Here is an 11,269-nt window from a genome sequence, read left to right on the forward strand (position 1 = left end):
CTCTCGACCCGGGCATGAGCTTGGAAAACCATTTTCAGCTCTTCGAACATCTCATATGCTCCATGTTTCTCAAAACGCTTTTGGAGCCCCGGTTCTAAGCTGTAAAGCATGCCGCACTAAACGAGGGAGTAATCATCAGCACGTGATTGCCAAGCGTTCATAACGTCTTGGTTCTCTGGGATGGGTGCTTCACCTAGCGGTGCTTCTAGGACATAATCTTTCTTGGCAGCTATGAGGATGATCCTCAGGTTCCGGACCCAGTCCGTATAGTTGCTGCCATCATCTTTCAGCTTGGTTTTCTCTAGGAACGCGTTGAAGTTGAGGGCAACATGGGCCATTTGATCTACAAGACATATTGTAAAGATTTTAGACTAAGTTCATGATAATTAAGTTCATCTAATCAAATTATTCAATGAACTCCCACTCAGATAGACATCCCTCTAGTCATCTAAGTGAAACATGATCCGAGTTAACTAGGCCATGTCCGATCATCACGTGAGACGGACTAGTCAAGATCGGTGAACATCTCCATGTTGATCGTATCTTCTATACGACTCATGCTCGACCTTTCGGTCTTCCGTGTTCCGAGGCCATGTCTGTACATGCTAGGCTCGTCAAGTCAACCTAAGTGTATTGCGTGTGTTCCGAGGCCATGTCTGTACATGCTAGGCTCGTCAACACCCGTTGTATGCGAACGTTAGAATCTATCACACCCGATCATCACGTGGTGCTTCGAAACAACGAACCTTCGCAACGGTGCACAGTTAGGGGGAACACTTTCTTGAAATTATTATAAGGGATCATCTTACTCACTACCGTCGTTCTAAGCAAATAAGATGCAAAACATGATAAACATCACATGCAATCAAATAGTGACATGATATGGCCATTATCATTTTGCTCCTTTGATCTCCATCTTCGGGGCACCATGATCATCTTCGTCACCGGCATGACACCATGATCTCCATCATTGTGTCTTCATGAAGTTGTCACGCCAACGATTACTTCTACTTCTATGGCTAACGCGTTTAGCAATAAAGTAAAGTAATTTACATGGCGTTATTCAATGACACGCAGGTCATACAAAAATAAAGACAACTCCTATGGCTCCTGCCGGTTGTCATACTCATCGACATGCAAGTCGTGATTCCTATTACAAGAATATGATCAATCTCATACATCACATATATCATTCATCACATCTTCTGGCCATATCACATCACAAGGCACATGCTGCAAAAGCAAGTTAGAAGTCCTCTAATTGTTGTTGCAAGTTTTTACGTGGCTTCTATAGGTTTCTAGCAAGAACGTTTCTTACCTACGTAAAACCACAATGTGATATGCCAATTTCTATTTACCCTTCATAAGGACCCTTTTCATCGAATCCGTTCCGACTAAAGTGGGAGAGACAGACACCCGCTAGCCACCTTATGCAACTAGTGCATGTCAGTCGGTGGAACCTGTCTCACGTAAGCGTACGTGTAAGGTCGGTCCGGGCCGCTTCATCCCACAATACCGCCGAAACAAGATAAGACTAGTAGTGGCAAGAAAAATTGACAACATCTACGCCCACAACTGCTTTGTGTTCTACTCGTGCATAGTAACTACGCATAGGCCTGCTCATGATGCCACTGTTGGGGATCGTTGCAGAATTTTAAAATTTTCTACGCATCACCAAGATCCATCTATGGAGTATACTAGCAACGAGGGGAAAGGAGTGCATCTACATACCCTTGAAGATCGCGAGCGGAAGCGTTCAAGTGAACGGAGTTGATGGAGTCGTACTCGTCGTGATCCAAATCACCGATGACCGAGCGCCGAACGGACGGCACCTCCGCGTTCAACACACGTACGGAGCAGCGACGTCTCCTCCTTCTTGATCCAGCAAGGGGAAAGGAGAGGTTGATGGAGATCCAGCAGCATGACGGCGTGGTGGTGGAAGTAGCGGGGATCCCGGCAGGGCTTCGCCAAGCGCAAGCGGGAGGGATAGGTGTCACGGGAGGGAGAGGGAGGCGCCAGGGGCTAGGGTACAACAGCCCTCCCTCACCCCTTTATATAGGCCCCCTGGGGGGGGGGGGCGCCGGCCCCTGGGATCCCATCTACAGGGGGCGGCGGCCAAGGGGGGGGGGAACTTCCCCCCCAAGCCAGGTGGGGCGCCCCCACCCCCAGGGTTTCCAACCCTAGGCGCAGGGGGAGGCCCATGGGGGGCGCACCAGCCCACTAGGGGCTGGTTCCCCTCCCAATTCAGCCCATGGGGCCCTCCGGGATAGGTGGCCCCACCCGGTGGACCCCCGGGACCCTTCCGGTGGTCCCGGTACAATACCGATAACCCCGAAACTTTCCCGGTGGCCGAAACTGGACTTCCTATATATAATTCTTCACCTCGGGACCATTCCGGAACTCCTCGTGACGTCCGGGATCTCATCCGGGACTCCGAACAACTTTCGGGTTTCCGCATACTAATATCTCTACAACCCTAGCGTCACCGAACCTTAAGTGTGTAGACCCTACGGGTTCGGGAGACATGCAGACATGACCGAGATGCCTCTCTGGTCAATAACCAACAGCGGGATCTGGATACCCATGTTGGCTCCCACATGTTCCACGATGATCTCATCGGATGAACCACGATGTCGAGGATTCAATCAATCCCGTATACAATTCCCGTTGTCAATCGGTACGTTACTTGCCCGAGATTCGATCGTCGGTATCCCAATACCTTGTTCAATCTCGTTACCGGCAAGTCACTTTACTCGTACCGTAATGCATGATCCCGTGACTAACTCCTTAGTCACATTGAGCTCATTATGATGATGCATTACCGAGTGGGCCCAGAGATACCTCTCCGTCATACGGAGTGACAAATCCCAGTCTCGATCCGTGTCAACCCAACAGACACTTTTAGAGATACCTGTAGTGTACCTTTATAGTCACCCAGTTACGTTGTGACGTTTGGCACACCCAAAGCACTCCTACGGCATCCGGGAGTTACACGATCTCATGGTCTAAGGAAAAGATACTTGACATTGGAAAAGCTCTAGCAAACGAACTACACGATCTTTGAGCTATGCTTAGGATTGGGTCTTGTCCATCACATCATTCTCCTAATGATGTGATCCCGTTATCAATGACATCCAATGTCCATAGTCAGGAAACCATGACTATCTGTTGATCAACGAGCTAGTCAACTAGAGGCTTACTAGGGACACGTTATGGTCTATGTATTCACACATGTATTACGATTTCCGGATAACACAATTATAGCATGAACAATAGACAATTATCATGAACAAGGAAATATAATAATAACCATTTTATTATTGCCTCTAGGGCATATTTCCAACAATTTGGATATCAGAAGTGTTCCGGGTGAAATCGGGATTTTACCGGAGTACCGGGGGTTACCGGAACCCCCCCGGGGCTTAATGGGCCTACATGGGCCTTAGTGGAAATAGAGGGCAGCAAGGGGAGTGTGGGGCGCCCGCCCCAAGGCCCAAACCGAATTGGTTTAGGGCAAGGGGGGCCGACCCCCTCTTTCCTTCTCCTCCTCTCCCTTTCCATCCCCCTCTCCTACTCCTACTAGGAATAGGAGGAGTCCTACTCCTAGTGACTCCCCCTTGGCGCGCCTCTCCCTGGCCGGCCTCCTCCTCCCCTTGCTCCTTTATATACGGGGGCAGGGGGCACCCCAAAGACACAACAATTGATCGTTTGATCTTTTAGCCGTGTGCGGTGCCCCCCTCCACCATAGTCCACCTCGATAATACTGTAGCGGTGCTTAGGCGAAGCCCTGCGTCGGTAGAACATTATCATCGTCACCACGCCGTCGTGCTGACAAAACTCTCCCTCAACACTCGGCTGGATCGGAGTTCGAGGGACGTCATCGGGCTGAACGTGTGCTGAACTCGGAGGTGCCGTGCGTTCGGTACTTGATCGGTCGGATCGTGAAGACGTACGACTACATCAACCGCGTTGTGCTAACGCTTCCACTTTCGGTCTACGAGGGTACGTGGACAACACTCTCCCCTCTCGTTGCTATGCATCACCATGATCTTGCGTGTGCGTAGGATTTTTTTTTAAATTACTACGTTCCCCAACAGTCGATGCTTCCAAGCATCCCAGGAAATCCTCTTGCTGCATTCTGTGCTAGGATCCGAGCAGTGTCTCCCGCATTGGGTGTTCTCAAGTATTGCGGTCCAAACACTGCCACCACTGCCCGACAGAACTTGTAGAAACACTCTATGCTGGTGGACTCGGCCATGCGCCCATAGTCGTCGAGTGAATCACCGGGAGCTCCGTATGCAAGCATCCTCATCGCTGTCGTGCACTTCTGGATCGAGGTGAATCCAAGTTTGCCGGTCCAATCCATCTTGCACTTGAAGTAGTTGTCGAACTCCCGGATGGAATTCACAATCCAGAGGAAGAGTTTTCGGCTCATTCGATAACGGCGCCGAAATGTTTTGTCGCCGTGAAGTGGAGCATCGACGAAGTAGTCGGAGTAGAGCATGCAATAGCCTTCGAGACGATGCCGGTTCTTTGCTTTCACCCGCCCCGGCGCCGAGCCACCTCGCCGCGGCTTTTCATTGCTCGCCAGGAGCTGGGCGAGGGCGGCGAGCACCATCAGATGCTCTTCTTCCTGGACGTCGGCCTCGGCTTCCTCCTCCAGCAGCGCGGCGAGCGCTTCCTCGTCATCCGAGTCCATCGCCGAGGCAGGCAAATCGTCGAACACCTTGCGCCCGGTGGGCGTGCACCCGCCGCTAAACTGCCCCTCCGCGGCCGGAAACGCCCAGCTGCTGTTGGAGGGGCTGCCGCGGCGACCTCTGCTATTTTTCCGGCGGGGAATGGCTATCTAGCGGTGAAGGGCGGCGGACGGCGCCGGGATATAGCTAGTGACGGCCGAGGGCGCGCGCGGGGGGGGGGGGGGGGTGGGAGGCGAGTCGGGGAAGAAAATCTTGACTTTTCACCTGACGGTGTGGGCCAGCCGCGCTTTTCCCTTGCGCCGGAGCTCCCGATCGCCCCCAAGTGCGCCGGGTTCAGCCTGCGGCCGCCGGACGGAAAAAAGGGCCGAACCGGCGCTTTTCGTCGTCCTGAGGGCGCGACTGAGACGTTTTTTGACGCTGGCGCCGAAAAAATGGGCTGGGGGCATGTTAGGGACGCGGCTGGAGATGCTCTAACACAACCGCCCAACCAAGCAGCTCCCGCGCGCAAGGCGACTGGCCGCGCTTCGTGGGGCCCGCCATGAGAACCGCGTGGCACCTCAATGGCTCAATCCCACCGCTGGAGGGAGCAAATATTTTTCCCGTGCGGGAGCGGCCGCGCTTCAGCCGCTTTGCCCTTTCCCCTCCCCTTCCGCGCAGTGCGACGACAGGGGGAGGAAATCCTAGGGTTCCGGCGGGGAGAGGGGGGGACAGAAGAAGGAGGCGGCTGCCGGTGGCGTGCGGGGGCGGCGAACGACGGCGAGGCGCTGAAGGTTAGTCCTCCCTGATCTATGTCTCCCGCGCGCCAAATCGAGATGATTTTGAGACGCAGCAGCGCACACAAGCTATTTTGCAGGCTGCATAGTCAAGGGGGAGGGGGTCGCTACTACAATCGCTCTCGCAAGACCACGGGTTGCCGCGTGGGGAGGGCAGGAAAAGGCCAGACACGACGGGCGGGGAGCGGAGGCTGCCGGACCTGCTAGCCCGCCGGACCAACTCCCTGCAACACTAATTAGTCAGGTACCACTCCGATCGCAGGACTCGTTTTCTTAGCTAGTTCAGTGGAGTAGCAATCTGCTCTCCTCGTTTTCTACTCACGAGCTCTTGCTAACTGAAGAAAACCTGACGAAACTGAAGACAGCTTCAGCAGCTGTTAACTGACAGTAATCAATCAATCAATCAATCAATCAACTAGTTTTGTGTCTAGACCATACTTCTACCCAGGTGCTTGAGTGCCTCGTGTGAATGATAATGCAAACCAGAAGATCTTTTCCTGCATAGCTGCAGACAACTGCATGGTAACCATCCTCTGAACTGTATCCCTCCTAGAAATGTCTCAGGTCAGCGGCACAACAAGTTTACATTGTTACTGGTTTCTTTGTGTTGAGAGGTGGCAAGATGCCTGGCAAAAAATGCAGACCTTATTCGGGACTTTGACTGATCAGATATTCCTCCACAGGCGTCGATTACCATCCTTTGAGTTGCTACTATGCCCTGACGCCTGGCAAGTTCTCAATAGTCTGTTTGGCGCGATTTAGGCAATAATTTCAACTCACGAAACCCTATTTAGGTAACATCTTCATATCAGATATCACACAGATGTAGGCAAAATGTATCCCATATCTAGAAAAACAATCACACACAGCAAGCAAGCCTCTCCAATACTATCTTCAATGTGTTAGTCTGATATCATACAAGCTCTTTTATCATGGGCAATATCATGTTGCCAGATGTAGACAAAATACAATGAAATAAAATTCAGAGGATATGATGTAGGAGTAGTCAGCAATTTGTTTCATATCATGTTGCCTTTTTCACCTACAACTGGAGCAACATCTATATAGGATCAGGGGGCAACATGTTTTTTTTGTTCTGTCCCATTTTTCCCAACAAAGTAACATCAAGGTTTTGCCCATTTCTTATTTTCTTGCCCAAACTATCATTTTTTTAATGATGAACAAGTTGGCACACCTATATATGTAACTCATCAAGGAGCTCATTCAGGTCAAGGCCAACCATCTAGGGAAAAACAAGAGAAGGGAATTCAGCATTACTGTTTGCAGGAAACAAACAAACACACACAGGGAAACCAGACTACCGGGAACACAAGGGTGGGGGGCAATCATGTATTTAGGTCTTGCCTAACCAGCAACACCAAAGCCATTTTCACACACTTCGTAAAACTCACAAACAGAATAATTTGGCCACCTGCTACCTTACACAAAAGGGGAGCAACTTTATTCTGTACAAAAATGCAATTTTACTTCCCATCATAAAACAACAAAAAAGACTACAAGACTACCACAAGGGAAGCAACTATATATGTAACATCTGATCCAAAATCATTCTGGAGATAAAAGACTAGAAAAATATTTTCCCGAGAAGAACAGTTTTCGCGACACGGCAACTTTTCTCTTCTTTTTTTGCACTTTTTTGTACTGTGATCTATGTGGATTTTTTTCTCCTAGGTTCTTTTTCCTCTGCACACCACCCTGAAACTATTTCTTTTGCCGATTTTTCGGTGGCACCAGGTGCAAAACAGTGAGTAAGAGGGAGTTTCTGGCACAAGCTTTTTTCCACATAATGATCTAAACAGCAGTACATCATAAGGCAAAGAAGAGGCATGTATATAACATATCTAACTGGCGGTATCTTGATTTCCTGTAGTGAAAATCTGCACCTAAGTTTTAAGACAGCAACAGGAGGGAGGAAATACCCATTTTTATTGCCTGCTTTTCCTTGTTTATCAATTTTTCCTGTGCACTTTGTTGTTCTTGTTTGCCTGCCTAGGGCCGAAGTTTCTCCTCCCTGTTCCTGCTGTGCGGTGGCGGCTGGGAGGAGAGGGAGGGGGGGGGGGGGGGGGATAGATGGCAAAATATGCTATTGTTTGCCTGCCTGGGACTGGGGATCAGCAGGTGGTTTGGTTTTGTAGGGGTACATGATAACAGGAAGAAAGGGGTCGAGGAATTGCTGTAAGAGATTGAAGGGCTAGAAGAAGTGAAAAAGATACCTATTGCTAGGCCCAAATTATCGTGAAATGAAGTGAAAATAGTATAGATGACTTGCTGTCACCTGTTAGGCAGCACAGAGGCCCCAAAATGTATCAACATCCAAGAGGCCAACCTGACTTGCATGGATTCAGTTCAGTGACGGGTTGCTTGCCACAAAATGATAGCTTAGTGGGATGATGACTGGAAGTTATCACGGGGTCTTTGGCTGGAAGAATGGCAAATACTGCCCAGGCTGTGAAATAGGTTGTTGCAACTCAGCTCCAATAGGCTGCTATATCAAAGTTTGAAGAGTTTCAGTAGCATCGTCAAGCAAATGTTTCCTTGGTCAAGATATATTGCTCAGAAGAGCTGCAATGATCTTATACCACAAGGGGGTGACGAGTGTTGCCATTAAGCATTGTTGCACCAAATGGGGAGCAACACTCAAGAGTGATCTGTACAGTAAGCTGAATTCTAGCTCTTGAACCACCAGCTAATTGTTCAAAACTGGATTCTCTATCAATACGGCCACTACTTTAAATTTCTCTTGATTAAAAAATTGCCAATGTACTGCATGCTCATGATCTGCACTGCCCCTGTAACTAGGAATACGACTTACAGCGGCATGCTCCAGTACATGATGCCCATATAAGTTTCCACTGCTCCTGGCTTTGATATAGTGTATCTCTAGTGCCATAGGCAAAAACAACTAGCCAACTCCCTGACTTGCTCATGAACAACTAGAACTGATGCTCAATAAATTCCAATGGGCCAAGGTCATCAACAGAAATAGGCACATGCGAACCAAAATTGATAACACTAATAGTTATCAGGAAGCTCACCCTTTGTGCTGATCCCACCTGTACTACTCGGCAAGTGCATGAAAACGATGGCCACAGTAGGTTCAGCTGGATATTCTCTTGACTGTACTCGAGCAGTGGCCATGGTCTTGGTCGGAGCAATGTAGCTTAGTTGAAGCAGACACCCTATGGGTACAACAAGACTGGTGATCTTGAGCCTGAAATTCGCAAGATACTAAGATGGACTGCACAAAAGACATAGCTGACCGCCATTATGCAGCACCCAAGTTCACACCGCCCATTAGTTGCATTATCTGCTGACTCAAAACATAAAGAGCTCTTTGCACTGTAGGGATCCAGTAAACAACCTTCTCAGAAGGACATGGTTTCTGCTGCACACTTTGCAGATGCCTCAAGGATTCTCTCAGGGAAGTCAGATCACGACAAAAATGCTTCATCACTTAGTAACTTGCAGCGTCTGACCTGCATACTTCAGATGCATGCCTCCATAAAAGCAGTCAAACGACGGACATGGTCTCAGGCTGAACATGTGCCCCTTGTGTCTGATCCACGCTCGCAAAAAGTGGAGGGCATGGTTGCCGTCTTCAGGATGATATAGTCACAGGTTTTCACTTTTTAGTGAGTGAAAGATTTGTATCTGGCCCTTCTCTATTTCTTAGCTAGCGTAGTTTTTCACCTTCAAAAGAAGGCGAGGACTTTATACCAGTAGATCGGCTCAATTTAGGTTGTCCTGTTGCTACTTTTGTGTCGCTCATGCTGGCTTGCTTGATGCTAATTAATGTGGTTGTTTGCACCGGTAAGCATTTACCTATTTGTGATGTATAAATCAAATCTATGTTGATGCAGTGCTGTGATGTCTGAAATATTTTTTTTATCATATTTTGGGCAGCGATGTAATTATTGTATCAAAAGCCGATAACACTGGTGAATGTTACAGATCCTTTGTTCGCCAAGCGATTTGAAAAGATGAAGCCTATGGTGAGGTCCAACAGTGGCGGCGGCAGCGACCGAAGGTTAGTTTCGCGATCATATCTCAAAATTGGTGATCGATTTTTTTGGCTTATTTCTCAGGTTACAAATGAGCCAATCTATCTATTGCGAGGACATTGCTTTAAATAAATGTAGGTGCACACCTAGAAAAACAGATGAAAAAAACCCTGCCCTAACTTCATTCTTCTATCTGTCCTTTACGGTGATTTGATGTGATGAAGGGGTTGGCTAGCGTGGAGGAAGACTAAGTGTGGCAAGAACTCCAACATGCCCAAGCAGCCTCCCAGTGCCTTCTTTTTGTTTCTGTGAGTTAGATTATTTTGTTTCCTCTCGATTGTATTTGCATTGTTTGTTGCTCTAAATTAATCTGAATCCAAATATGTGTGTGTCGTTGATGAAGAGAGGATTTTAGTCTGGAGTACAAGTTGGAACACCCGAACGTCAAGGTGTCCTCAGTGGTAAGCATCAAATCTTCTTCCCACCTATTAGATTGATTAGTTTTCTTATGTTCCTGCCTTTAGTTGGTTTGCACTAATTGGTTTTGTTGTGGTTTCGAACTATGCTCAGCTTTGCCTCCGGACAAAACTGAGCATAGTTCGAAACTCGGGGTAAAACCGAATAGTGGGAACCAACTAAGCGGACGAATGTAAGAACCCATGATTATGGTTATTGCTTGGTCTTGAAATTTACACTTGTTCACAGATCAACAAAGCAGGTGGTGATCGATGGCGAGCTATGTCTGATGCAGTGAGTTGATGAAATCTTATTTTGTTCCAGTAATATCTATTCTTACTGACCGTGTAGCGGGGCGAATCTACCAGGATGTGCCAATATTACTAACATCCGTGCCATATTTGATTTTCTGATCGAAATGCAGGATAAGGCGTCGTATTGCGTCATGGCTGAGCACCGTAGAGCAGAGTACGCCAAGGCGATGGAAGCGTACAATAACCCAGGGGAACCCGGCCAGCATGAGGTGGCCCACAAGGTGGAGCCGGCTGATGTGATGTACAACCAAGGGGAAGTCGGCCAGCGTGAGGTGGTGGAGCATGACGCGCTGGCGCCATCGACGACCACGAGGTCGAGCCTGCGGATGAGATGTCGAATGGTGCCAACCTCAAGCCATGGAACACTGGCGATGACCTAGCACAAGTTGAGTCGTTGGTCATCTCCATCACCGTCAGTGGCCAAAAGATGTCGTCAAGTCGCCTTCGCTCTCTCGGTTTCCCTGCTTGCCTGCAGCCCAGCAAGCATGGGGGCATGGGGCAATGTTGAGCAGTCTCATGATCTTAGGCTTTGCTTTATGTGCTGGTTTGTATCTCTCCTGGCGCTAGATATTTTCTCATAGTGGATCCTTATGCTAAGGTTCTTTTGCTCGTTGATGTTTACAGTAGAAATAGATTTAGTACGTAGGAACATTTTTTGTGTTGCTCTAGCCAGTGAAACTGAGGGACTGGTGTTCCTTTAGACGAGGAACATTTTTTGTGTTGCTCTAGCCAGTGAAACTGAGGGACTGGTGTTCCTTTAGACGATGATCACTACCAGAAAAACTTGTGATGCCGACGGCCGAACCTATGCCGACGACCCCCGTCGGCATAGATGGGCATATCCCGACGGCCCAGCTAAAGCCGTCGGCGTATATCAATCTATGCCGACGGCGCCAGTCGGCATAGATCAGCCGTCGGCGTCGCAAGAAATATGCCTACGGCGGCCATCGGCATAGGGCATGCCGTCGGCATATCACGTGGGCCCGCCTACCCGGGCGACGACGACC

At 48.9% G+C, this 11,269-nt stretch overlaps 1 protein-coding gene across 4 annotated transcripts; it reads left to right on the top strand.

The window, feature by feature from the left end:
- Positions 1-5,305: 5,305 nt before the first annotated feature.
- On the top strand, positions 5,306-11,027 carry LOC109784721 (high mobility group B protein 4). 4 transcript variants are annotated; one of them, XM_020343321.4, is made up of 7 exons: positions 5,306-5,467; positions 5,551-5,714; positions 9,443-9,518; positions 9,717-9,800; positions 9,896-9,953; positions 10,198-10,242; positions 10,373-11,027. In XM_020343321.4, exons 3-7 carry the CDS (start codon positions 9,472-9,474, stop codon positions 10,640-10,642), a joined length of 504 nt encoding a protein of 167 aa, XP_020198910.1. In that variant the 5' UTR covers positions 5,306-5,467; positions 5,551-5,714; positions 9,443-9,471; the 3' UTR covers positions 10,643-11,027. The 4 variants fall into 4 exon arrangements, with proteins under 4 accessions (XP_020198910.1, XP_040241835.1, XP_020198909.1 ...); XM_040385901.3 differs by having other exon boundaries at positions 5,310-5,467; positions 5,530-5,714; XM_020343320.4 differs by having other exon boundaries at positions 5,310-5,467; positions 5,540-5,714.
- Positions 11,028-11,269: the final 242 nt, after the last annotated feature.

This window comes from Aegilops tauschii, chromosome 3 (genome assembly GCF_002575655.3).
Source record: "Aegilops tauschii subsp. strangulata cultivar AL8/78 chromosome 3, Aet v6.0, whole genome shotgun sequence".
NCBI classification, from domain to species: domain Eukaryota; kingdom Viridiplantae; phylum Streptophyta; class Magnoliopsida; order Poales; family Poaceae; genus Aegilops; species Aegilops tauschii.